At 48.1% G+C, this 27,833-nt stretch overlaps 1 protein-coding gene across 1 annotated transcript; it reads left to right on the forward strand.

The window, feature by feature from the left end:
- Positions 1-8,371: 8,371 nt before the first annotated feature.
- Positions 8,372-27,408, forward strand: LOC119402998 (uncharacterized). Its single transcript, XM_037669981.2, has 4 exons — positions 8,372-8,496; positions 21,557-21,724; positions 26,566-26,676; positions 27,137-27,408. Exons 1-4 carry the CDS (start codon positions 8,395-8,397, stop codon positions 27,266-27,268), a joined length of 513 nt encoding a protein of 170 aa, XP_037525909.1. The 5' UTR covers positions 8,372-8,394; the 3' UTR covers positions 27,269-27,408.
- Positions 27,409-27,833: the final 425 nt, after the last annotated feature.

Raw genomic sequence — 27,833 nt, forward strand, 5'->3', positions numbered from 1 at the left:
CTGAATCCAATTTGGGAATCACTCAATATATGATTTTCTTCTACCCATTCTTCAATATGCCTATATAAAACCCGCTCTATTAGTTTTAAAAGGTTTGAAGTGAGCGAAATAGGTCTAATATTGTCGATTGCATAGCCAGCGCCCTGTTTTTTAAGTAGTGGAATTACTTTGGCGACTTTCCACTCGGGATGAATCCATGCGTTTTCTATAGAAAAATTTATAAAGTTAAGAATATCGCTGGGAGACAAATCAAACAAAATTTTTATCATGCCTGTAGTTATATTGTCAGGACCTGGAGATGAAGCTGGCAGTGACTTTACAATTTCTGATATCTCTTCTAATGTGGTTGCTTTATATTCATTAGCTTTTCCTGTAACTGACAAAGGATAGGGTAACAACGATGCAAAGCGATCTTCCAATCCCTTCCCAATGGCTTCCAATGACTGGAACAATTCTGCGGGTGATAAACAAACCGATTCTATATTTACTGGTGGCGGAACAATCTTTCTGCATCGCAGAAACCTAAAGAGTGCTTTCTTATTTTTGGTCTTTGACATATAGCTGTAATGTTTCGAGTTATAATCTTCTTTTGCTTTTTCAACCATTTGTCTAAACGTGGCAGCGGTATATTTATAGTCTTTCCAATTACGTGGGTACTGGTTGTAGAGTAACTTCTTCCAAGCTGCTTTTCGTCGCCTATAGTCGCGAGCACAGTCTGTGTTCCGCCATGGTGAATGCGTTCTATTTTTAGTTGATTGCATACTGAATTCGGCTTTTTTCCTACTGTCACCTAATAGCTGACATAGATGAATTGCCTTTACCTGATCGCTTAATCCTGTCTGTTATTTAAGCCTGATCGTAGTGAATCTTTAAATTTGCTGTAATTAACATAATTTCGAACATGTTTGGTTAACGAAGTGAGTGGGCACACTATTTCAAGTAATATTGGTAGGTGATCACTGTTTGTGGCCGATGTGATGGCAGACCAGGACGAAATTATGCAACTCGAGCTTGAAAAGGTCAGGTCTATCACAGAACGTGATAGGCCAGATACATAAGTTGGAGTTTTGGAATTCGCGCAATGAACGTCATTCAAGCTGGTCCATTCTAACAACCGTTTACCACACGCATCGGATCGGTAACCCCACGAAATGTGGTGTGAATTGAAATCTCCTGCTATGATATATTCTTTCTACATGCTGCTACTGTGGAATCAAGTAGTGTTCAGAACACCTGTAGGGAAATAAACATTCACTATGGAAAATGGTGTATATCCAGGAATAGCTACGTCCAATGCCAAAATTTCACTTTCTGCCGACGTTGACCGATATGAAATTTTCGCTCTATGGCCAAATTTCGTAGAGATGAAAAACGCTAGGCCCCCTCTACCAGAAGGGCGATCCAACCGAAAACAGTGAGAATTATTTAGATTAAAACTTTTTTCTGTAGATAACCAGGTTTCTTGCAATAGAATTAAATCAGGAGTAAGTTCTGCACAAAGTTGTAACAGGTCAGTTGCAGCAAGAAGTGAGCGGCAATTCCACTGAAGCACTTTTAATGACCCTATGTTGAAGGTAGGCCGGCGGTCTCAACTGCTTTCTGAAGAATGTTGTCTTTCAAGAAATCATCCTTCGTTAGTGGACCTGACATTTTTTTGTCTTCAATCTATGTAGAAGAACAGATTTCGGGGAGTGGGGGGTAGCCCGATGTTTAGTGGCTCTAGTGTCCAAATCCATACTTTCACTGCTTTGTGAAGTGGTCTCGGAGTTATTACCATCCTCCTGTTCTAAACTAAATGTGGGAGAACCAGTGTAGGCAAAACTGCCAGACGCAGTTTCTGTCGTGGTTTTTTCATTTATGCCCTCAGGAATGGTTTTTTCATTTATGCCCTCACGAATACCTGCATCAGCAGATGCTCGCCCTGCAACCTGCAAAATTTGTGACATCTGAGCCGACAAAACTTGTCCGATTGTCTCTGAAAGATTTGAAAAAATTGAGTTCAGTGCTTTCGTCATAGCCTTTTCGACAGCAGCTGCCACGACTTCCCCTATAGATGCATCCATGGCTTTAGAATGCCGAGCAGCAGCTTCAGCATATCCACAGGATTTCTCTAATACGATAGCCCGAGCTTCACGGCGTGAGCATCGCTGCCTGTCTATGATTTCTAAAATTTGAAGCTCTTGAGCTCTCGCCAGGCAGTTTGCATGATCAGCAGGTTGCGAACCTTGACAAAGACAGCATCTTTCGCTTTGGGAATTACATGTTCTAGTGTCATGGTCTTCTCCGCATATGCGGCACCTAGGAGATGATCGGCAGCCTTTAATGGTATGACCATAACGCCAACACCGAACGCATTGCAGTGGACGTGGAGTAAGTGCTTCAACTCTATAAATTAAGGGCCATGCCTTAATCTCGGTGGGCCTATTTATGCCTGCAAATGTCACAATGACCGACTCTGTGGGGACTCTCTGATTATCAGAGACGCGAGAGCATCGGTACACTGATGTTGTCCCGGCCGCTGAAAACATTTCCAAAACCTCTGAAGCGCACAGGCTCGAGTCAACACCGCGGACTAAGCCTTTAACGCAAGCGATATGAGCAGGAATAAATGGGCTCACCGGGTGGGATGCAAACGTTGAGCACTTTAAGAGGTCAGAAACACAGGCCTGGTCCGGAGAGCAACACAGAACTCCGCCCCAGCCAAACTGTCGGACATCGGTGATGTTTTGGTAGTGTGGGGTCGCTTTCCGCAACTCCTCCTGAATTACCTTTGGGTTTCCGCAACTCCTCCTGAATTACCTTTGATAATTTTGGTTTTACTTCGCGATGATGCCACCGACGCTGACGATCGCTTTCGGTATTTAATGAGGCATAGGCGGAGAGTTTTCATTTTACCGGAGGGGGCGGGGGCCCGACTTGCTTTTCCACATTTCTCTCTCACTCTCCCTATATATATGTATATATGCATATATATATATATATATTATATATATATATATATATATATATATATATATATATATATATATATATATATATATATATATATATATATATATATATGTATATATATACAGAGAGAGAGAGAGAGAGAGAGAGAGAGAGAGAGAGAGAGAGAGGGAGAGGAGTCCAACTTCCAAATTAAAGAATTTAATGTAACTTTAGTATCTTAGGTGCCCGCGATATTATAATAAAGATATATGTAAGTGGAAGACCCTAGATTTATTTTTCAGTTTACACAAAGACATCGATCCACCTCGTAACTCTTGGCTCGAAGCGGAAAAGGTAGCGTAGGCGACCTTTTTCGTTGACTGCGTCGCGTAAAATCGATTCACGCAATGAGTGGGGTTAGGCTTCACTTTGTTAAAACATGCGCCACACAGGAGAGAGTAGGCTAACGCTATCACGGGAAGCTTTAATTATATGCCAGTGAGTTCAATTCAAGATAGCCGAAAGTAGTTCCGAGATGGTAGCAAATACCATTTGCTACCACTACACCTTGTGCGAAGCTGCGGTTATGAATCTGGACGAGTAATGGAGTTGCTCATTTGGGGCCGAACCTTTATTAAAGCCCTTTACTGATAAATCAAAACTGCGTACAATCTTTTCTCGGCACTTTTATAAGCGGGCATGTCGAAGGGTACTAATATGTAGGCAACCAAGAAATTACCCGTTTTTTTATTGGCGAGTAAGTTTGCGCGAAAGCGTTCACTGATTGACTGTGTCGGGATTGCTTTGTATTCTCAGTATCATTTTTGTGTTCTCAAAACCATTCACTATGGGGGTTCAAGACAATTAGAGCGCAGCTCTTAGGCGTCCGTTCCTGCGTTGAGCGGCATCGCCGTTGGCGTCGGCGGCGTAACCGATAGCGCGAACGAGGACGGAAGAGAGCGAACGCGGAGTCTGTCGAGGGATACTGGCCTCTAACCTCGCTTTCTTCCTCTGTCGCTCGTGCGCATGCAGGGCTGGCACGTGCACTGCGGTTGGCTTCGCTTGTCGTAACGGGGGCTGTGGGCGTTTCACTTGGTTCGCGACAGCTTCAATCAGGGTTGCCACTGACTTTCGAGTAAATGTCGCCAAACGGCGAGCAGAAAGTCGCCAAAAGTCGCCATTTTTGTTACGAATTTCGCCAAAAAAGTCGCCATTCTAGATATGTGCGGCATATCCTAGTTCCACTGATGTATAGCCCCGTAGAATACAGTGCCATTCAAAGCCCTTAAAGTATATTGACATTTCTCAATGCCAGGCGCATCGCCCCTTCACCATGGGAGGTCTTGGTGTACCTGGTTCTCCGACTAGCCGCAAGGTGTGCGCGGAGGCGCAAGTATGAAAGGATAAAACGCTCATGATATCCTTCCATCTCTGTCCGCTCGTTTCAAAGGTAAAAGTGTGGTAAACCTTACGCGAAAGCCGCGAAGGCGTTGTTTGTAGACAGCTTTACATCCCCTCATATGAAAAAAAGGATTAACAGGTTTATTGAAAGTAGTAAGACAGAATTCTCAAAGGTATCATTCATTAGTGAGTCTTATGCCTTTCAGTGCGAACTAATGTGATACCGGACGCCACTGTCTCTTTCATATATAATCACTTATATCTACCCGCGTCAATCCAGTGCGTTTTAATTGAACAGGTAGACATTGTAAAATGTTATATAGCAATTGTTTTCATTGCACACGTCCACCGAGAACAGTAGAAAATGCCTGAATAAATCATTTTTTATTGCACGAACACCCGCGTATCCGCCCATCTTTGCTATACGAGCTCGATTAGGGGATACTTCAGCGGTGAATATAGGTCGCCAAGCTATTCAGAATAGTTGGAACTTTGGCTGAACAAATGGCCGGAACACACGACCAACCCGTCATCTAGCCCCTTCAGAAGCGAAACTTTAGCGAAGCTCTGAAGCATCTAGATGAATCTAGATGAATGGAGGAGATACACACGAGTTACAGGACGGACATACAGAACGGCGCGCAATGTGCACCTCAAAACCCAGAAAAATACAGAGAATAGTGCCGTTCATTCGTTGGGAAGGCACTGAGCTTAGGATGCATAACTCAGTGGAGACCTAAGCTGAAAATCGCCAAAAATTCGCCATGTCGCCATTCATAATTTTAGGTCGCCACGGGCCTCTCAAATTCGCCAATTTGGCGAAAAGTAGCCACCATTGGCAACCCTGGCTTCAATGCACAGAGTATATTCGCCTTTTCGGTCGGTTTCAAGATTGAGATAACAGCCGCACGTGTTGCACCCCAAGAAACTACCGGTCACTTTAATTATCACTCTCTAAGGCCGAAGCAGAAAGCGTGTCTTTTAAGATGGGCCAGAGTAAGGAAAGACTATTTTTGCGCTTTCAGGTAAAAGTAAGGCCCTTAAAGTTAAGGACTAACTCCTATAATGTTGGGTGTGTAGCTTAGAAGAATATTTATTTATTATATTTGGCCAGACACAGGGAGAAAAGTGTTGAAAATGTGCGGGCTACTCGCTAAGGCTTTTGTTCCCCGCCAATGCTACTTGGCTAGCGCCGGCGCACAAAACCGGAAGCCATCCAGCAGCTGTGTTTGTAAACAGCGAAAGGGTCTATAGTATGCGTAGCACTCGAGCGCTGGCAGTTTCTGTGGCAATATGTAACGAATGTTACATTGCTACAACTGCGGATAGTCAAAACTTCAAACACAGCTGGCGTTGCCCGAACACGAGGCTGCGCTCAGTGAATGAGACAGTATCGTAATCGCCGGTGAATTTTTAAATTTGTCATAGCTTAAGTCGTCGCTTCAGTTGTTCATCAGCACAACATATTCTGCACGTAAACATCCGTTTGAGAGGCATTTTTCCATTGAATGTTTGACTTGTCACTGGCCCATGTGCCGAACTTTAAATGGCTGAAATGAAAAAGACGCGGGCATAAACATCCTCCTGTGAAATAGCTGCCAGACAGGATGACCCGGGGACCTAAGCCAAGCTCTTAAAAAATACCCTGGGCCGGCACCAGGGGGGGCTCTGCCCCCCCATGAGGCAGTCCGGGGGGGGCCTAAGCCCCCCAGCCCCCCCGTACTCTCCGCCTATGTAATGAGGCATCTAGGCTCTTTGCCTTGATAGAAAGGATAAATTGCAACCTGCAAAATTTGTGAAAAAAAATGTTTCAGCCTAATAAGGTGGACTTTATATCATACTCTGGTGTTCTTGCAATGATCTTGAAGTTGAAAACTAAATCATCTTGTGGTCCAGATAATATCCCTAATGTTTTTCTTCGCCGTTATGCAGAAAATATTGCTCACTTTGTGATTGTGCTCTTTCGATGTTCGCTGTTGAGTGCTAAACTACCCAGTGATTGGAAGAGGGCTCGTGTTGTTCCCGTGTTTAAGAAAGGCAACCATTTACTCGTAGAAAACTACCGTCCCATCTCATTAACGTCACCAATATGTAAAATGCTTGAACATGTAATATCTAAGCGCGTTGTGGAATTCCTCGAACAAAACTCTATACTAACTAATTTTCAGCATGGCTTTAGAAAAGTATATTCAACTGTAACTCAGTTAGTCTCAGTGGTTCATTCATTTGCAGAAACTCTGGATAAAAATGGTCAAATGGACGTCATATTCCTTGATTTTAGTTAGGCATTTGATAAAGTTATTCATCACAAACTAATTACAAAACTCAGGGACATCAATCTACCCGACATATTCATTGCCTGGATTCAACACTATTTAACAGAACGTTCACAGTTTGTTTCAGTAGATGGGAACAATTCGAGCTCTCTTCCTGTAACATCAGGCGTGCCACAGGGTAGCGTTCTGGGGCCGCTATTATTTTTAATTTATGTAAACGACATTGTTAACACAGTACTACCAGGAACTCAAATAAGACTGTTCGCGGATGATTGCGTGCTCTTTCGTCAAATTACCTGTTCTAATGATCAACAGAACCTGAACTTAAGTCTTAATAACATACTAAACTGGTGTAATGACAATGGTATGGCACTTAACGCACAAAAAACTGTTTATCTTTGTGTAACACGTTCAAAAACACCTCTTTATTTTACTTATAACCTCGGCTCATCATCACTACAACAGGTTAATAGCTACAAATATCTAGGCGTAACAATAACTAATGACCTATCTTGGAACTTACACATAGACAACGTATGTTCTGCTGCCTTCCGTAAGCTGTGTTTCCTAAAACATAAACTTAGAAATTCTCCTTCTAACATAAAACTACTTAGTTACTTTACATACATAAAACCAAAACTAGAATACTCTTGTGTTGTATGGGACCCCTTTACTAAATGTAACATTAGAAAACTGGAAGCAGTACAAAGAAAAGCTGTTAGGTTTGCTTATTCTAAGTTTAAAATTACGGACTCACCGACTGAACTCATGACTGCTAACAACATCGAAACACTTGAATTACGGCGAAAAAGAAACCGGCTTAACTTTCTCTATCTTCTTGTTAATCATAAGTTAGCCCTTGACCCGCATGCATATGTATCTCCTCTGTCCACTAGGCATACACGCCATCATCACGCCCATTCTTTAACCCCGTATTTTGCTAAAACTAACGCGTTTCAGTTTTCCTTTTTTCCGCGTACTGTATCAGAGTGGAACTGCCTGACTGATCTTAGCCAATTTTCTGTTGCTTAGAGCTAAAACATGCACTGTTAATTTGTGTTATGTATCCATTTCATGTAATACTTTTACCATGTTATCTTTTATGCGTTCTGTTAGTAGGTGTTTCGATTCCATTTCTCGTGATATATTCATATGTTAACACATGTGTTTTTGATTATATCCTGCCTCTTGTACCTGTCCTGCTTGGACCAGTTCTTGGTCTGCAGTATTCAATAAATAAAAAATAAATAAAAATCAATAAATTACCTTTTAGGAAGGCAGACGAGGAAGTCTTTCATCACATTGGAAACATTCCCGTGGCAGCAATCAAACGCGGAAGCTTCTGCGAGACGCCACTTACAAATGGTAACGGTGTCATATTATCATCATCACATTAGCATCTTGTGTTCTTTTACCGAAGTTCCAGGATGTACTTCTACTTCTACTACGTCTGCTTTATCCTACGGCTTTTTGAATTTCTTAACTCTCACTTTTTATTTACATCGCGTTTCGTTCTTTTCTCTTTTTGATTTTTCATAGAGTTTACATTTCCCTTTATAATTGACACTGTTGCCAATCCCCCTCGTGGGTATGAGCCAGTCTCCATTAGGCGACAGAACACAAAACGAGCAGTGCTACCGCCATCAAGAAGGTCTAGTGGGCAGTGTGACACGCCGTCTTCATTGAAACGCGCCGTATTCCTAGAGGTCGCTGCCTGTGCCTATACAGCATCGAGATGGCCCAGCTGCCCGAGATCCCGCTGAGCCCGAACGAGACCATCAACGAAATGCTGCGCGACCTTCTGCACGGGAACACGTCGCTGTCACAGATCCAGGTCAACAGCGACTACGTCATCACCTGGAACGGCTTATTCAACGTCCTCGAAGTGGTACGGCACTGAGGCACAGATTTATGAACGACTGCGTTCACCACCGTTTGGTCAGAAACCGTTGAATATCGCTGAAGCCAATGTTTCGGAAATAGGACTCGTCTTCGTCGGGGAAGCCACTGCGCTGTCGCCACCCCGACGATGACAAATGTCGTCGAAACGTTGGCTTTACATTTCTTCTTCAACAATATATCATCATTATGGGATGATTTCAGCGCGCACAGAACAGATAAAGACGAAAGGACGAAATACCTTTCGACGAAGGACCTTTCGTTTGTCTGCTCTGTGCGCGCTGAAACCATCCCATAATGAATTCTCAACAACTCCACCCAGCTTTCATCAATTTTACAATTTCTCATCACCTCAGGCCTTCAGCTTTCACAGAATTTTTGTCGTGTTATAAAGGTGAGAGCCTTAAGTGGTTGATCAGACGCAGGGCTTGAAAAAAAAAATCGGCAGGTCCCACGCATTATGGGAATCGCTTTCATGCGAAGAAGTCAGCGAGTAGGTGTTTATGCAGCATTTTTTTTTTTTTGGGGGGGGGGGGGGGTTACGAAGTGTTACGAAGTGGGCAGACGTCAGGGTTGTCGTTGGTGGCCACATTGTTCCAAACTGGCTACTTTACAACCCTGTCTGGCGACGAAAATTCTCGGTTGGCTCTATGACTGCTTTTTGGTTTCTTTTGAGCTTCTATTTTGGAGCTTTTCATAGCCATATTTTATTAGTTGCAGACGAATTAGCAAGCACCCCTGAAGATGAACCATTATTTCCAAGCTTTTATGCCACGTTGGCCGATGTGCGCACCTGCTCTCACCCCGCTAGTGGGCTAGGGCGCATCCAAGGAGGTTTTTTTAAAACCTCCTTGGGCGCATCGAGGCATCCATCGCGTGGAGTGACTGCAAACACGGACTGACGAAGTTGCGCGCATGTAGGCAAACGCATGGTTAACACTCCGCTGACGCTGCGCGCCGTCTACGTTGACGCCGAACACCAGTTTATAACGCTGAAGCACAGCACGCGTTCGCGTGTAATCTTTACAAAAAAATAGATATCCGCAACAAGTGAAGCTGTACTGTTCATTTTCGGCCAGATTTCGCTAAACTTGAAGTTGTACTAATATTACGGTAACTTTACACTCCCAGCGAAAAAATATTATGGTTAGGTTACTTGCCACATACATAAATCTATATAATAATGCGCCTTAGCTCTCTCTTGGAGATCATCATACTCTCTTCGGGGAGTCCCAGAAGAGAGTTACCGTGTGTCTTTACAGATGCAGGGTAAACGCAGGACCCACCAGAAAGCAACAAGTAATGTTTTTAGTGTCACGAGTACCGAGTGACACCCTTCGCTATCTTCCACACAGCCTTGCCAAGCGCCGGTGCAAGTTGTCCGAAAACCCCGATAAAAAAAAAACAAGAACAAATATATAAGACAGATGGAATGGGTTAATCAAGGGTTGTATATGATAGAGTGGACGTCAAGGTTTGTCGTAAACTAAAATTGGAGTCGTGTAATTAGTAGACATTTGTATAAACAGCAATTACATATCAGAAACCTGTCGGATGTAGGGAGCCTACATGAACGGCCGTTTATCATGTAAGCTTTTTAGTCGGATAGGGCTCGTTGCGGCACCTGACGGATAAGATCTCAACCACGTGCTTCGGCAGCGTGCGAAACACAAAGTTCACGCACACGAACGCCGCAAACGTATATAAAAGGGATGGGATGTGTTGGAACTTAAAGGAACATTAAAGGCAAATATTAAGTCGACGTTGATTGTTGAAATAGCGGTCCAGAAACCTCGCAGCGCTACTTTTGTGCCAAGGAAGTGCTTATTTTGAAATAAAATCACATTTTAGTGGTACGCATCGCGTTAGCGCACTTCAAGTTACCCGCCTGAAAGCGGTCTTTCTGACGTCACTGTTGCCGTGCCCAACGTTGCCCGCCTTTACTGGGCGGCGGCGTGCACTGACGGCGAGCACCATTTGGGCATCCGGCAACATCACATGCATGCGGCACTTTGTCGAACTTTCTGTCAGAGCGACTTTCACGAGCGTGGAAAACACACGCGGCAGTACGCGATTTCGAAACTACCACTGAGACGCTACCGCGTGAGCGAAGCAGGGCGCCGGGCGAAGCGCAGTTCGGTGAAAACGGAACCTTTGAACCACGCGCGCCGTTCCCCATGGCAATGCCAAAGAGGGTCTTTTAGATGCCAAGCATCTTATGGCCGAGTTCAATCCGGTGGTGGTGGTGGTGTGCGCCGTGACCACCCTTACTGCGCATGCGCAAACCCTCTCAACACACCTCATCTCCACACACCTCCTATCCACTCCCGCTCTCCCCCCTCTCCACTTTCCCTCTCCACTACCCCTCCCCTCTCCTGCGCAATGCCGCGATGAGCGCCAGCGAATGCGCGTCCCCTCCCAATCTCTCTCCTCTCCTACGCTCCCCCCACCCCCCGGCATTTGCGCACCTGTCGACGCGTTCCCCGCTCGCCCTGTGAGAATTAAAGGCCCGAACACACGTACGCGTTGCAGCGCGTCAACGCGTGACTTTTTGACGCAGCGTCGCGCCCTCTCCCTGTGGAGAGGGAGGGCGCACAGCTTCGCGTAGCCGCGAGCCCTCTCTCCCCATAGGAGGAGGGCGCGACGCCGCGTCAAAAAAAAAAAAAAAAAACGCCAGGTCTGCGCTAAAACCGCAGCACAGTCACAGCGAAAGCTGGAAGAGCGGCGTTTCTAGAGCCCGTTAAGCTCTCTTGGGGCTACAATACATGTACACTAGAAAGGTACCTACTACGCCATAAATCACAATTTTTGTGAAGTTTGGAAGCACCTACTAAGCCATTATTCGTCATTCTGCGGAGAAGCGAGGCACCAGCTACACGTCTGTAAGGCATTATGTGCACTTTGTTCACGCGACGACTGATGACGATGAAGAATTATGGCTCAGCCCTTTGTAATGGGTTGGAATCTTTAAACGGCCCACCAGTTATGTAATTTGCATTGGGTACCGCCCGCTCGCTATTTCCCTCTCCCGTCATGCTGTATGACATACGTTGACGTGGGAAAGAGACGGGGGGGGGGGGGGAGCGAAGAACTTTACTGAGACCCCGAGGAAATGGATCATACCCTTATGGGCTTCCTTGGCAACCAATACAAGTGCCCTTGCGAGGAACCCACTACGCTATAAATCATTGTAATTTTACTGAGACCCAGAGGAAGTGTATCATGCGCTTATGGGCTTCCTTGGCAACCAATCCATGTGCACTTGCGAGGAACCCACTACGCTATAAATAATTGTAATTTTTGAGAAGTAGGCCAGCAGGCACTCTGCCATTTTTTGTCATTCTACGGAGAGCGTTCGTACCTGCTAAACCCATGTAAGGCATTATGCGCACTTTGTTGATGCTGTGCCTGATGAGGAAGAATTATGGCAGGGTCCTTTGTAATGGGTTGGAAGCATTCAACAACCTGCTCGTTGCGCAATTCGCATTGTGTGACGCCTTGTTACAGAATTCGCGTTGTGCTACGCTTGGTGCTTATTTTACTCATCTACCACGCTATATTGCATATGCTAATGTGGTTCCTTTCCGACATGAAGCCTGTATAGGACCTTTTAGCATAGCAGTTTCAAGTACCGGCATGGCTCAGTGGTTGAATACTGGGCTCCCACGCAGAGGACCCAGGTTCGAACCTCGTTCCGTCCTGGAATTTTTTTCTTATTTCGAGCGATACTGGTTACGGACACCGGCGGCGGCGGCGGCTGCGGCGGCGGACAACTACGGCGCCAAAAACGGCCGGTGAAATGATCTCATAACAGCTTTCGCTGTAAAAGTCACGCGTTGACGTGCTGCAACGCGTACGTGCGTTCGGGCCTTAACGGCCAGACTAGTGTGAACACACGACACGCGTAGCGTTCCTCTTCGCGTTCCACGACGTGAGGTCGGTAGCATAGCGTTTCCTAAAATTAACTAGAGGGAACTCTGGCGCTGCGATCGTTCAGCTACCGTGGGAATGATGGGTAGTACACAAATTTGCCTAGTCTTCGTGCTTGCGGCTTCAAACGTACTTGTGACTTTGTTTATTGCTGTGTATTGGCGTTTGTTTCGGATAAAAGAATAGACTGTTGTGAACTGCGTGACCAGGTTTGATTTGGTGAGCTTAAAAAAGTTAAAGTGGTGAAGTGGAACTGCTGACTTTTGCTGAACTTCGTTTTGCGACAAAGCGGATGCAGACGACGCGCAGCCAAACGGAGCCGAAAGAACGAAGTTTAGACAAATCCGTGTACTACCCATCATTCCCATGCTGGCTGAAGCGTCATGCGTTGCAGCTGCCATAGACACTAGCGCCAGAGTTCCCTCTAGTAAGTATTGTAGGAAACTCTATGGTCGGTAGCATGCCCAACGAACGCCAACGGAACGCGATCGTGCAAGTGCTCCGGCTTCGCATCGCCTCATGGTCCCCTTTAGCGGGAAATGGCGTAATTTTTTCCATGAATCAAACAGAAACGAACAAGCAGCATTTTATTACGACTCTTGATGCACGGAAGGCGTAGCTCCTCTTAAGGCCTGAACACACGTACGCGTTGCAGCGCGTCAACGCGTGACTTTTTGACGCGGCGTCGCGCCCTCTCGCTATGGAGAGGGAGGGCGCGCAGCTTTGCGTAGCCACGCGCCCTCTCTCCCCATAGGAAGAGGGCGCGACGCCGCGTCAAAAAGTCACGCGTTGACGCGCTGCAACGCGTACGTGTGTTCGGGCCTTTAGTCTAACCTTGTCACGCGTCCGTTGTCCGGCGTATCTCCCGGCAGCCGGCAGTAAACGGCAGTATCTGTCCGGTGGTGGTGGTGGTGGTGTGCGGCGTGACCACCCTTACTGCGCATGCGGATACCCTCTCCACACACCTCCTCTCCAACCCCCCTCACCATTCCCCATGTCCTCTACACCTCTCCCCTTTCCCTCTCCACTCATCCTCTCACCTTCCCCTCTCCCATACCCCTCTGCACTTCCCCTCTCCCATACCCATCTCCACTTCCCCTCTCTCCTCCCCCTTTCCACTCTTCCTCTGAAACGCGGGCTAGACATGCCGAAATTCTCTCCTGCGCAACGCCGCGATGAGCTCGAGCGCATGCGCGTCCCCTCCCCTTCTCCTCTCCTACGCTGCCCCCCTCTAGCCCGCCTGTCGACCGCGTTCCCCGCTCACCGTGTGAGAATTAACGGCCAGGCTAGATGGAAGATACGACGCGCGTAGCGTCCCTCTTCGCGTTCCACGACGCGAGGTCGGTACCATGCCCAACGAACGCCAACAGAACGCGATCGTGGAGGTGCTCCGGCTTCGCATCGCCTCATGGTCCTCCTACGGTCCCCCCCCCCTATCTTGCCTCGCGGCGCGGCGGCGCCGACGCAGGCAGCGTCGCGAGGCAGCGTCGCGGCAGCGTCTTGATTGAAAAAACCGAGCGCTCGCGCTGCACAACTGTTCACTGACCACCCCGTATATATATATATATATATATATATATATATATATATATATATATATATATATATATATATATATATATATATATATATAGGCACTGGATTTTGACCTCCAAGGTAGTGCGTGTGTGCGATTGCTCCTGTGCGTGATTAAACAATGAAATTCACATCGTACATGTAAAATGAAAGTGAGCTGCAAGTCGTCATAACTCTCATCGAACCTTTAGTATAAACGCGCCGGATCTCACGTCGGTGATGATGTACTGGGCAGAATTCACGGAAGATTCACGGTTTACCGATGAACCTCCGCAGCTTCGCCCACTCATCATAATTCACTCCGTGGATATGCTGTGATTTTTTTTATTGCAGCTAGTTTGATTACGAGCGATTAATTGTAGTCGGACTCTCTCACGTCATCGGGATCATTTCCAAAATGTCCCGCTCGTGGCGCTCATCGTGTGATACATTTAGCTTAATTTCTCCGTAAGTAAGGCTCTGCTGTTGATAATATTGCCGTTTTAGACGTTGTCATACATTGAGCTTTCACTCTGACATTAATTGTTATTTGCCTTTAGTGTCCCTTTAAGAAGGACGCAAACCAGATGAACTTGACAGCAGGGTACTGCTTTATTGCGGAGACGCATCAGCGGCGTCTCCGTTGAAGGCACAAAACATAAGACAGCGATACAGATAGCTGCCGGCATTTTATAGCCAGCGCACAGGTGCTACATCATGGACACGTGGGTAGGCGCGTAGGCAGTCAGCATAGTGCCGTACGCACTGATCTTATCAAATGATAGCATCCAGCTTGCGCAATGCCGAACGGCGTCATTGAGCTGAAGTATTCGGATGTAACTGGATGATATGGGTCAAGCTAAGGTTTGCATATGATAGAGTGGACATTAGGGCATGTCATAACTTGAAATGCGCTAAAGAACAGCGAACACACGGCGTGTTGACGTCCCATCCTCCTCGGCGCACTCTCTCTCCCGGTCCTCCCTGCCGTTACGCAAGCTGTGCACCGGGTTACACAGCGTTCGCCTCACGTACATGACAGGACAGGGCTCTCGAAGGGTGCACTTGCTCCGGCGCTCGCCAGGTGTCGTCCGCCTCGCCCTTCCTTCTCCCCTCCCCCATATAAGAGCGTGCGCCTGCTTACGTCACCAGTTGCTCCTCTGGGTGTGCCGTGGTACGGTGAACTTGAAGGGGGTTAGCGGGCTCACTGGCATCGAACGCGTGACGCCCCCGATGTCTTCTTGGGCACTAAGGAATTCCCAACTTTCAGCAACTATAGGGGGCGCCACAAGAGATCCAATATGGCTGTCGATGCGGTGATCACCCGCACACGTGGAGTGATCGCCGCATGGGTAGTCGCTGGTTGCTACCGCTTGCCAGCTAGGTTAATTTTCCACCGCATTGAACTTCCCATTCATGAAGTAGCTCACGCTTGAGAGCATAAACTGCGAGACGCACGGCACGATTTTGCATCCGGTTTGACGTCCTACGCGCTGGTGTAGCAGCCGGAATGGGGATGTTTCGCCGTATGGTGTCGCCGGATCGGGCGTCTGGCGTGCGTCAAACTCGGGAGATTTGTCTCATCCACCCGGTCTGGCGATCGCACGGCCGTATAGCCATAGTGGCAGCAGCACGGGAGACAGGCAACGTCGTGCCGCTGCTCGGTTCCTTACCGCTCCCATCATGTCCGAGGATGCCGAGGTATTTGCCGGTATCGCCGCTATCGGTGGCATGAAAAAGACGTGCTACAATTATTTTATCATGCAAACTAATTCCTAATTCAATAATGCGGTGCTTCGAGTGTGACACCAAAAAAAGCGCCGGCGTCCACACCACTCGCGAGATCAGGAACCACGATGCGAAGGCACCTGCGATGCATTCGCAGATAAGCAGTGACACTGCAGGCCATCTTACCCAACCGGCTTGCTTCGCTTTCACCTTTGCTCTTAATATTGAGGGTGTCGAGAAAACTGATTGCGTATGTCGACGCCTGACAAAAGAGTACAATATCAATCGTGTTAGCAAAATTTGCTCACTCTACGGCGTGCTCGCGCTCGGTCGCGGACGGCAGCGGCGTCTGCCCAGCAGCCGCTCGCCGGTGTCAGTTGCGGCAGGCTGTTTTGATGTGGTTTTCGCTCGCGAAGGCATAGTTTTATTGGCCGTCGTCTTCTAAATTAAGGAAAAAAAAACACTCGCCTGCTGTTTTCCTAAACCGTGGTAGCGCAATACGTAAGGTGTTGCGATGCATGTTCACGCGGGTTCAATTCATGGCCACAGCGGCCGCATTTCGATGGAGGAAAAATACTAAAGATGACCTGCGTGCTTAGATTTAGGAGCACATTAAAGAACCCCAGGTGGTCGAAATTCATCCGGATTTCCTCACTACAGGGCGTCCCATAATCGTATCGTGGTATTGGCACGTAATATCCGAGGAATTCAGTTGCGTCCCAAAATTCAGCCGATTTGAGAAGCACGATGGAAACCACCATTTTCCGTGTGACAAGCTTCCCGATGCGCACGTGGATATCCCATTGCTTTTTCTGCCGCCGGTCCAAGGGAAAACCAGCCACGTTTACAACGCCTTTCACAGTATACGGTTTGAGCATTTTGGCACGCAGAACACGCGATTTCTCTTGTGCTGTTTACCCATTACTGAACCACAAAGCTTCCACAATGTTGCACCAACAAAATCCATCGTAATTCACTGGCCACACGCACAACAAGTTGCAGGACACACCGACGACGAAGCACAGCCCGCACGTTGTCGCCAGGCAAGTTTTCGTTCTATCACCGGAACGCGGCTTTCACCGGTTGCCGCGTGGCGGCGCCACTGTAGCTGAAAGTTGCGAATACTCCGGCGCACACGAACGCCGATTGCCACTACAGATACCTAAGCCAATGATTAGGCTCGCTTCCATGTTTTATTGCGATAGCAATTATATGGACAGTCTCGGCTGGATTTTGCCGTCGCCGTCGCCGCCGTCATGCACCGTATATCTATAAGTATGTATATATATTGTTACAGGTAGCTTGTTTAATAACTATTCACAATGCACAGCGCAGGGTGGACAAGATGGCGACAGTCCAGCAACAACCAGAAAGCGACGTCGTCTTCCTCTTTCATACAGCCACGCTGTCTGGTATCATAACCCCCCGACGGTAGAAGCACCGTCTCGGTGCTTAATCTACACAGATGTGGTCGAAGGAGGGTAATAAGGCTTGAGCCGAGACACGTGAACGATGTCGCTCGTAGCTGACGATGACGTCTTTGGATCGGCTGGGATGATCTCATACGTGACGTCAGTCACCTGGCGAACGACAAGGTATGGTCCGGTGTACCGTGACAGCAGTTTCTCAGAAAGCCCCACACGCCGAGTGGGTGACCAGAGAAGCACAAGAGAACCCGGGGAAAAGTGCACGTCTCTATGACGACAATCATAGAGCTGTCTTTGGTGCTCCTGCGAAACTTCTAATCGGTTACGGGCGAGTTGGCGCGCGTGGTCGGCGCGGGCGATGGCTTCGGCGGCATATTCGGTGGCGGAGGGCAGCAAAGTGTCCAAGGGTAGCGCGGGTTCTCGTCCGTATAGGAGATAGAATGGCGAGTAGCCGGCAGTGTCGTGACGCGAGGAATTGTAGGCGAACGTCACATATGGCAAATGAATGTCCCAGTCCTGGTGATCAGCCGCAACTTAGTTCGCGAGCATGTCGGTTATGGTCCTGTTGAGGCGCTCCGTGAGACCGTTCGTCTGTGGATGGTACGAAGTTGTAAACTTGTGCTTGGTATTGCAAGACCGCAGGATTTCTTCAACGACAGCTGAGAGGAAGGTGCGGCCACGGTCAGTGAGAAGTTGGCGTGGGGCTCCGTGCACAAAAATTATGTCGTACAACAGAAAGTCCGCAACGTCGGTAGCGCAACTCGTCGGAAGCTCGTGCGATAGCGTACCGCGTCGCGTAGTCTGTGGCGACAGCAATCCATTTATTTCCGGAGCTGGAGAGTGGGAAAGGGCCAAGCAGGTCGAGACCGACTCGAAAAAAAGGTTCAGCGGGAACCTCGATCGGCTGAAGGCAGCCAGATGGAAGGGCAGACGGCTTTTTGCGGCGCTGGCAGGGCTCACAAGCGGCGACATAGCGTCGAACAGAACGGGCAAGTCCAGGCCAAAAAAACCGACGACGTACACGGTCGTATGTGCGGGAAGCGCCCAAGTGGCCCGCCAAGGGAGCGTCATGAAGTTGGTGAAGGACAGTCGAACGCAGATGTGCCGGTATGGCGGGGAGTAAGTCGGAGCCGAGTGGATCGAGGTTGCGGCGGTATAGGATCCCGTCTTTGACGAGATACATTCGTAGAGGCGCGTCACGAGGTGCTGACTCAAGTTGGTCAATGATGGCTCGTAAAGATGCATCCCGGCGTTGCTCTTCGCCAATTTTGAGCAGCTGCGACACAGAAAAAACGTCTGCGATGGTGTCAGTATCGGCTGCTTCCTCCACAGGGTAGCGGGATAAACAATCCGCATCCTGATGCAATCGCCCTGTTTTATACGTTACAGAGAACGTGTATTCTTGCAGGCGTAGTGCCCAGCGAGCAAGTCGTCCTGTGGGATCCTTGAGTGAGGCTAGCCAGCAGAGCGCGTGATGATCGGTGACGACACGGAATGGGCGCCCGTATAAGTATGTACGAAACTTGGCGACTGCCCACACAAGAGCGAGGCACTCGCGCTCTGTGATTGAATAGTTGCGCTCGGCGGAAGATAGCAGTCGGCTTGCATAGACTATAACACGGTCGTGTCCACGTTGGTGTTGCAGTAACATTGCTCCTACGCCGTGCCCACTGGCGTCAGTGCGGACCTCGGTTGAAGCTGATGGGTCAAAGTGGGCCAAGACTGGCGGAGTGGTAAGCAGGGTCGTAAGTTGAGAAAAGGATGAGGCTTGATCAGGGCCCCAGTAAAAAGGGGCGTCTCTCTTCAAGAGGTCGGTGAGGGGGCGTGCAATGGTTGCAAAGTCCTTAACAAAGCGCCGGAAATAGGAGCACAGCCCCACAAAACTTCGAACATCCTTTGGGGACCTCGGAACAGGGAAGTTTGTAACGGCGCGAATTTTCTGAGGATCTGGGCGCACGCCTGTGGCATCGACGAGGTGGCCAAGCACAGTGATTTGACGACGAACAAAGTGGCATTTGGAGGAGTTCAATTGAAGTCCGGCTCTACGGAAAACGTCAAGAATTGCCTCTAAACGATCGAGATGCGAGTCGAATGTGGGTGAAAAAACAATAACGTCGTCGAGATAACACAAGCAGGTGGACCATTTGAACCCTTGGAGCAATGAGTCCATCATTCTTTCGAAAGTGGCCGGCGCATTACAGAGACCGAAGGGCATCACCTTGAACTGATAAAGACCATCAGGAGTGACGAATGCGGTCTTCTCGCGGTCCATCTCATCGACGGCTATCTGCCAGTAGCCAGACCGAAGGTCGATAGTTGAAAAATAAGTAGCACCATATAGGCAGTCTAGGGCGTCGTCGATGCGGGGCAAAGGATGGACATCTTTTTTTGTAATCTTGTTGAGGTACCGATAATCTACACAAAAGCGCCATGTTCCATCCTTCTTTTTGACAAGGACGACGGGAGAAGCCCAGGGGCTGCACGAGGGCTCGATAATGTCTTTCGTGAGCATCTTCTGGACTTGCTGTTGTATTACTGTACGCTCCGACGCGGAAACACGATAGGGACGCCTGTGAATTGGATTCGCATCGCCAGTATTCATGCGATGCGTAACGACGGTCGTTTGGCTTAAGGATGTACTGGCAAAAGCAAAAATGTCGCGATAGCGCTCCAGAACGTGGTAGAGAGCTTCAGCTTGATCTGACGTGAAGTCCGATGAAACCATCCGTTTAATGTCGACGCCCGAGGAAGGTGATGAAGTTGAACCACGGGCTGAGCTGCAGCAATCATTCACTCTGAAGGGCTCGACATGGTGGTCCTGAAGAGCGGTAATTTGGGCCAAGTTCTCCCCCAGAGATACCCTGGGGGAGAACTTGTGCCGTCAGCGCGAAATTGACAAGGGGAAGGCAAGTGTGGTTTCCCGTAATTGTCAGAATCGTGTGCGGAACAGCGACACCACGCGTATGCATCACGGCAGAATGCGGTGCAACCATGTAATCGCCGTCAGGTACAGGTGGCGTGGAGGATAAGTCGACGTGTGTAACAGAGTTCGGCGGGAGGCGTATGAAATCGGTGCAGCTGACACGACTTTGAGGTGGCTCGGTCGGATCGGAAAGGAGGGGCAAATCAAGGTGAAGAGAGCCGGCTGAACAGTCTATGAGGGCAGAGTGAGTGGCTAGAAAATCCATACCGAGAATGAGTTCATGAGGGCAATGTTCAAATGCCACCAATATTGTTACAGGTAGCTTGTTTAATAACTATTCACAATGCCCAGCGCAGGGTGGACAAGATGGTGACAGTCCAGCAACAACCAGAAAGCGACGTCGTCTTCCTCTTTCATACAGCCACGCTGTCTGGTATCATATATATAAAAGCCCCAAAGAAAAGTAATTCACAAAAATGCTTCCGATGCGCGGAATCGAACCAGGGACCTCTTGCTCCGCAGCGAGTGGCGCTATCCACCACGCCACGAAACGCAGATCCTCCACGTAGCTAACGGCGAGCGTTATATACACAACGTTTACCGCTGGACGGACTCAGAGACGGCAGGCGATAATAAGCGTTTTTTCATTACCAGCGAGATGGCGCTAGGAGCGCGACGGGCGCATTGAAAAGTCGTCGGCGAGCTCGCTCGCTTCTTCTTATATTTGCGCAGGTAGAACCTTGCCCTTCCGCTGTCTGCTCGCGCCGTTTTCTCGTGGTGAGGAGAAGAGTAATGTTTCAAGCTTTCACCGTGATGTCCGCGCTCATGTTACGGAGCGTACTAAAGTCACTCGAGCTGAAGGGACGCCGCTAAACGAACAAACAGAAGATGAGCGCGAATTATCAAGTGTCACAGCTCGACACTTGAAGCACGCTAGTTTCCTTCGCTGCTTCGGCCGCCTTTGCAACAGGAGCTCAAACTGAGAGTATCCATTGGCGAGCCTCACTTCCTATAGTATTAATTTCTTGCTATCGCATTCATCACTTCACCCTTGCGGCGAAACTGTGACTTTTTTCATTAGGCATCCTCCTTACCAGACGAACTATCGTCGAACCATCGATTTCATTAAACCTGTAGTTAATCGCGCACGTTGCCTGGTCTGTCTTCCCGTTTGTTTCGTTGGAAGCGCCGAATTTAAAATAATTGCTGGTGTTTAACGTTTCGAAGTCATGATATGATATGAGGGACGCTGTAGTGGAGGGCTCCGGAAATTTCGACCACCTGGGGTTCTTTAACGTGCACCTAAATCTAAGTACACGGGCCTCGGGCATTTTCGCCTCCATTGAAAATGCGGCCGCCGCGGCCGGGATTCGATCCCGCGACTTTCGTGTCAGCAGTCGAGCACCATAATGCGCCAAATTTTCAACGTGATTGAATTCGTCTATGTATAACGGACTATATATGTAAGGCAAGGGGTTGATCTGCAGGTGCTGGCCGCCTCGTTGTTCCTGGTCGTGCAAGTGCTGGCGGGCGGCGACTCGACGCTTCGCTGCATGGCTACCGTGGCGTTCGCCATGGCCATGCAGGGCGTCCATTTCCTGCTGTGCGGCCTCTTCTCGCCCGTCGTCACCACCAGCATCGCCTCCTCTTTCTACGTAAGTGAGACCCCTATCATCGGTGCTTAAAGTCTGGGGGGTCTAGGGGGTCTCCGGCCCCCCGTCTGTATTTAGAAGGGACCTGGAACCTCTTTCGCTAGCATGTAGGGGTGTATGTTGGCACAATGTAAACTTCAGTTTATGTACGAGTGCCTCCGTGCGCACGACCTCGGCCACAAAGGCAGAGACAACGGCCATAGCCTTAGCCGTAAGGTTTCAGGAGCGCAAAGGCGAGCCGTCAATTATTCTATCCGACTCCCAGGAGGCCTGTCGGCTCTTTTTAACCGGCCGCCTTCCCGCTATGGCGCTGAGGCTGCTAACGCCCAAACTCACTCGCCACCATCGGTTGATCTGGTGGCCAGGGCACGCAGGGCTCGAGGGCAACGAAAGAGCGGACGCTCTAGCTCGCGCATTTTGTAACCGAGCGGAGAATCCCTCTATTCGTTGACCATACCAATTCTACCTAGGGAGATTCTTGCTCACCAGCGCTTCACGCGACAAAAATGTGGCACGCCTCACAGATCCCTCAATGGGGAAGAGGCCGCTGACCTTCGAAAAATTCAGACGGACGTATTCCCGCATCTACTTAAGTTACACGCGGTACATCCAACGCTTTACCCGGCCGTGTGTCCGTGGTACGGCGGCAGGCCGACTCTATACCACATCTCGTGGGGGCGCGATCATAAACCAAGTGATTTAGCTAATTTTCTCGGCAAACCTCTAATACCTAGTACGGAGCAGTGGGAGGCACAACTCGCCAGCTCGGACCCGGGAGTGCAGTTAGCGCTCCTGGATCACGTCCGGCGGGCAGCTAAAGCCAGTGGAACCCTGGACGTAGGGCCCCAGCCATAGAAGCTCCAAGATCCGCCTTTCCCCTTTCCCTTGAATAAAGTTTCACTCTCTCTTTATGTAGGAGCAGTCGTGCGCTATGACCGTCAAGACATTTCAGAGACTCTTTAAGAAGGGGAATTTAAGGGCTCGTTTTTCTTTGGTAGACACAATTTTAATGCAAACCAACAATGAAGCGAAGGAACGTCGCTATTCGTAGTCTTTTATCTGTATTGTAGCAATTGTGATAGAAATGTAAAGAAATTAAAGTGGACGAAGAGATAACTTGCCGCCGGTAGGGACCGAACCTACAGCATTCGGATAACGCGGCATGGATACGAGCAGCGCTGGCTAAAACTCTCAGGTTTAAGTGCACAGAGATGCCCGATAAAGGGCACGGGAGGATGGGCATCGGACGCGTTTTTCAAAGTTTGCAGGTTCTTTCCCTGCGGGAGGCAAGTTGCATTTTCATTATACTTTAATTTCTTCACATTTGTGCCATAATTGCTCGAACACGTACAGTTAAAGGGCCCCTAAACTACCTTGGATAATTTTTTTTAACATTTCAAGTAAACGCGCGCATCCAGTTCAGAATGGCGTCACGACCAACAATGCCGAACGCGGCAGCGCTACGAGCCGCGGCCGCCCCACAAATTCCAAGGAACAGCCCCTTCTCCTCTCCGTGCCTTTCGGCATTCCTCATCCCCTCAACGGTTCGCCGTGACGTCAACACGTCGTGTGCTCGTCATCTACAACACCTGTTTGTGTGCTGGCAGGTACGCGCGCTTGCTGCTCTTCCTCACTCGGCCAGGAGTACACAGGAGCCGACGAACGGAGCATAGCGAAGGAAAGAGAGAAATGAGCCAGGGCGTCTTTCGTATCATCAAACGCATGTAACTCTGCCGTTACGGCACCGTTTCGAAAAATTCTGCAACAACTGCAACACCAAAACTAAATTTCAAACTCTGGTTGGTTTAGGGGCCCTTTAAATTGGGGTCCTGTAGGGGCCCTATAAATTTCGTCACGTCATCGTCACGAGTCGTTCCGGCCTGACGTAACGGAGCGGTCGCGTTTCCTGCACGACGGGCGCGGTCAGTTTGGATATCGGCTTTAAAATTCTATGAGTATTATCTCTATAATTAGTGCTACTTTTGTCATTTCTAAAAGAAAATGCGCATACTCTAAATTGTGATGGCATACAGCTTTCCCATATAAAGAATTCCCCGCTAATTAAATTGTTAATTCACTAGTTTGTGTTAATTAGTCAATTTGGTTTTCAGCGGCGGCAAGATATTTCCGCCTTGACGTAGAGTTCGTGTGCGAAAACGACAGGAGCCTGGTTGTCATGGGACTTTTATCAAGAATCCGTATTGTCTAAAAAGAAAACACGCTGTATAAAAACATGCAATAAAGTAACCACCAATAATGTTACCTAAACGATGTTTAGGTACCTGGAAAAGGAAATGGCAATGTGCGAGCATCACATTGCACAGGGGACCAGGGTCGTTTTCACTTTCAAAGCACTTAAGAGTGCTCACCTTGTGAGCATGTCAAGCAGTTCATATTTTGCTCCATGATAATTTTTATGAGTGCATTACCAAACGCATCTTCAACGTGTCCCAATAACACGCAGTTATATTAATTTGTTTTAAAAGGGTAATGAAGGCTATGCTATAGTTACTTCTCGTTTTGTAACTTTCTAACGAAGCACACACGGCCGAGGACGATTTGCAGTCGAAAACTATTAATATTGCCACCTGGTGTTCTATGCCAGTAAACCTTGGCGCGCGAGAAGAACGAAGAAGGCGAGGACGAGATGTTCTTTCGGATCTGACATTTTGACAATCGCGTCTGCTTGTTTCTTTGTTCTTTTGGCCGCGAGACCGAGCGGAGTCGCCGCCTGGCGGCTACTGGCTGAAGCGCGCCTAGCGTTGATTGCTCCCTGCGTCGTCTGCTAGCCACGTCGTGTTTGCATGTGCGCGTACGTCACACACGTTCTCAAAGGGCTGCTTGTTCTGTTATGTTAGCGCGAGCTATACTGCTCGTACGTATACCTAACATGGTGTACAGAAGCAGATGGGCTTGCTCGGCTGCATGCGCATTGTAATAAGATCAGTGAGTGCGACTTTCGAGAGGTATTGGTGTCGTACCCTTCGTTGCCAGAATCATTTCAGTGTTGGTGCCGCTTTCTGGTTCCAGCACATCCTAAAGTACGCTTGGCATAGTCCCAAACATGAGGAGCATTAAAAAGTGTGGGAATGCAGCGTTTTAGCGACTCGGTGGTAAACAAAAACGAGTTTCATGCACTTTCGCGTTGTTGTTACGCGTATAACTGCGGCACTGTAGTTCATGATGAGCTTCAGTTGTGCTTAAGATGTCCTTTTATTGTACGGTCGTGGTCCCGCTACAACGAAATATTTCTATCAAGTGAAGTCTGAGACTTCGGTACTCAAACTGTCCCTAGAAAAAAGAAAAGAAAAACAGACAATGGAATGACACGACAGCAATAAAACGGAGCTGCCGCGAGCAATTTTAACTTGGGGCGAAATTTATGCAGAATCACCCTTGTGCTTAGATTTAAGTACGCTTTGAAGGACCCAGATGTTTAAAATTAATCCCGACGGCGTGCCTTACATTTATGTCGTATAATTTCACGCAGAACCTCGTGCTTTATTTTTACATTATCTTGAGCGTTTGTGTGGAGTTTTTATAAATTGATGGAAGGCAGCGGACATTATTAGTATGAAAAAATAAGACAATTGTTCCATAAAATAACCGGACCTTTGTTGCATCATTGTCGTGCACGTAATCAATCGATAAAAGCTTTGTGCTAAACTTTTACCTGCCTATATATGCGTATTCGCGTGAACAGTGCTATTGAACTCATTGCACATGAATATGGGCTGGTATACAAATTAACAAGAAGTAAACACTAAAGTAGTTCAGTCGCGCTGCTGCAGTGCGTAGTACACAAAACAAAAGCTAAACACGTACAAAGAAAACAACCAAGAACGCCATATAGTGCGTAAGCGCAGACTGTCATCCAGGGCGAGCATCCCTTTCACCGGCAGATTGCGCTTCTCTCACTAGTAATAGTAACGTTGGATGATCTTCGTGCATTGATTCTACAGTGAAGAGCGTATACCAGTAAGCTGCAATCAACGCATTTTATTCGCCGACAATCGGCTCAAAGCGCCCACAACGAAGCGCCGCTCTGCGCATTTGTATACGCGCCTCCGACCGCCTCTCCACAATAACGCAGCGACGGTGCTGCCACCTATAGGTCGATCTCGCGGCCAATATAGCGCGTGACAATATTCGCACACTCCTGGTATCAAGTACACATCGAGAGCTCCAGGTTGCAAATGTTTTCACACACCTGCGTGGTGGTAATGAAGGGACCCTAAAAAAATTTATTGAATTAGCAACTTGCATTTTTAGTCCATCAAAAGCACGACTCTGGCCGCGAGAAGGCGCTTGGTAAGCCAGAAAATGTGCAAGAGGGAAATGACGATGTCGCCTTGAGTATCCGGCATCCAATTTTCGAGACGTCACAGATAAGGCTTACGTAATTATTTATCAATAAAAATGAATTGCATTGTGTTACCTCGCGTCATCCTCAGAATTCGTTTGAAGCGTACGGTACATTTGAAGTGAACGGCTACATTTGGTGTACTGCAACGTGTGCAATGTGATGAGCTTCGAAATCGATTGTTCAAACATCCTTAATTACATAAATGCCCATTTCGATATTTGTGAAAATAGTGTGCGCTTCACAGAGTAAGCTGGATGATGAAGTAGAATTGTGCTGGTTGCCTATAGGGTGGTTTCTGAAGATTCTTCGACGCACTCACGCACGCAGACGTACGCAAGCAAACCGTACATATCTGAAAGGTTTTCCCTTGACTCGATATTTTACATAAGTTAACGCGTACGGATCATATGTAAACTTCTCAAGCAAAACGTCGCTGTGACTGCTACAGTGGCTGACAAGCCTCCCTCCGTGCTTGCAGTACGTCTCCTTCCACTTCATGGCCATGTTCTTCTACTTCGGTCCCGGCCTCTGCAGCGTCATCAGCCTGCGCCTGAGCATATGCCAGTGCGCCGCAGGAGTCATCGCCGGGGTATGCACTAACACGCGCTTCTTTCTTGTCATATGAGGTGTGCGCGGAATCAAATTACTTTCTCTTCACCTTCTCTGCCTATTCACGGTGCACTGTACGTCTCGGTGGGCAAATGATCGAGAAATAAAATAAGATGAAGAAAACAAAAAGATAAAAAATTAGCCGAAGAATAGTTAGAATAACAGAGAGCTGAGCTAGTTGGTAGGTATTCATGTTAAAAAGACAGGGCGTGCAAACGCGGACACGAGAGAGAAGTCAAGACACCACAAACGCCGCGGTGGTATCTTGACTTTTGTTTTGTGTCCGTGTTTGCGCGCCCTGTCTCTTTAACATGAAAAATACTACGTGACAGTCAATTGCTTCAAAAATACCAAAAACGTTTTCAGCCTTAATGTAATGATGGTGTCGCCTGCGAAATTTTTTTACACCCTTGCTTCGTGGCGTCATTTCCGGTCTGCAGATAACGGCCGTGGTATTGTCGGGCGTTCACCTGGTCCACGCCATCTACTGCCTCACGGGCACGGTGACCACTCACCACAACATCCACGTCGTCGACGACATACAGGGCACATTCTCCGACCTCGTCCACTGAAAAACGTGTGCGAGCTGCCAGTACCGAGCTCGCAATTTCACCGTCTACATTTGTCGACGTTCGAACATAAACCTCCTCGCGTATTTTCTTCGATGCTAAGCGTCTGCGCCACTTCACTGCATCATGAGAAGCCCATACAGAACGCGTATTTTTTCGCCTAAAGGGACGGTGCCATCAAATTTGTGGCTTGCGCGTTCTCTGTTGCAAACGTTTCTTATTGCTCTAGGAAGCATGATACACGCTCCAAGGTTCATGTATTCTCCATAAATAATTTAATATCGCCTTATTTATGTTAGCAACTTTCGGTCTCGGTTTCTGGGCGCCGAGTGGGACACTGACGTCACTGTGTAGGAAGCTTGAACACGTGGGCCCACAAAGATGTGACGTACGCAGTGCTGCATCGTCTGCTCTCGCACACACACGCGAGCAACCGTTCGGACGCCTTCAACACTCGCTAAAGTTCTCGAATAGTTCTCTCGCTTAAGTTCTCTAATATTAGGGAAATTAAGCTTGTACGTATACTACTTAACGTTATCGTGTTACCGGAATACCGGATTGCGTTTAC

This window comes from Rhipicephalus sanguineus, chromosome 8, assembly GCF_013339695.2.
Source record: "Rhipicephalus sanguineus isolate Rsan-2018 chromosome 8, BIME_Rsan_1.4, whole genome shotgun sequence".
Lineage (NCBI taxonomy): Eukaryota > Metazoa > Arthropoda > Arachnida > Ixodida > Ixodidae > Rhipicephalus > Rhipicephalus sanguineus.

Bases quoted from the DNA above. Each gene is read 5' to 3' on its own strand.
- LOC119402998 (XM_037669981.2), top strand. From the start codon at position 8,395: ATGCTGCGCGACCTTCTGCACGGGAACACGTCGCTGTCACAGATCCAG. The intron at 21,725-26,565 runs GTAAGTGAGACC...CCGTGCTTGCAG, and splicing joins GCATCGCCTCCTCTTTCTAC to TACGTCTCCTTCCACTTCAT. The intron at 26,677-27,136 runs GTATGCACTAAC...TCCGGTCTGCAG, and splicing joins CCGCAGGAGTCATCGCCGGG to ATAACGGCCGTGGTATTGTC.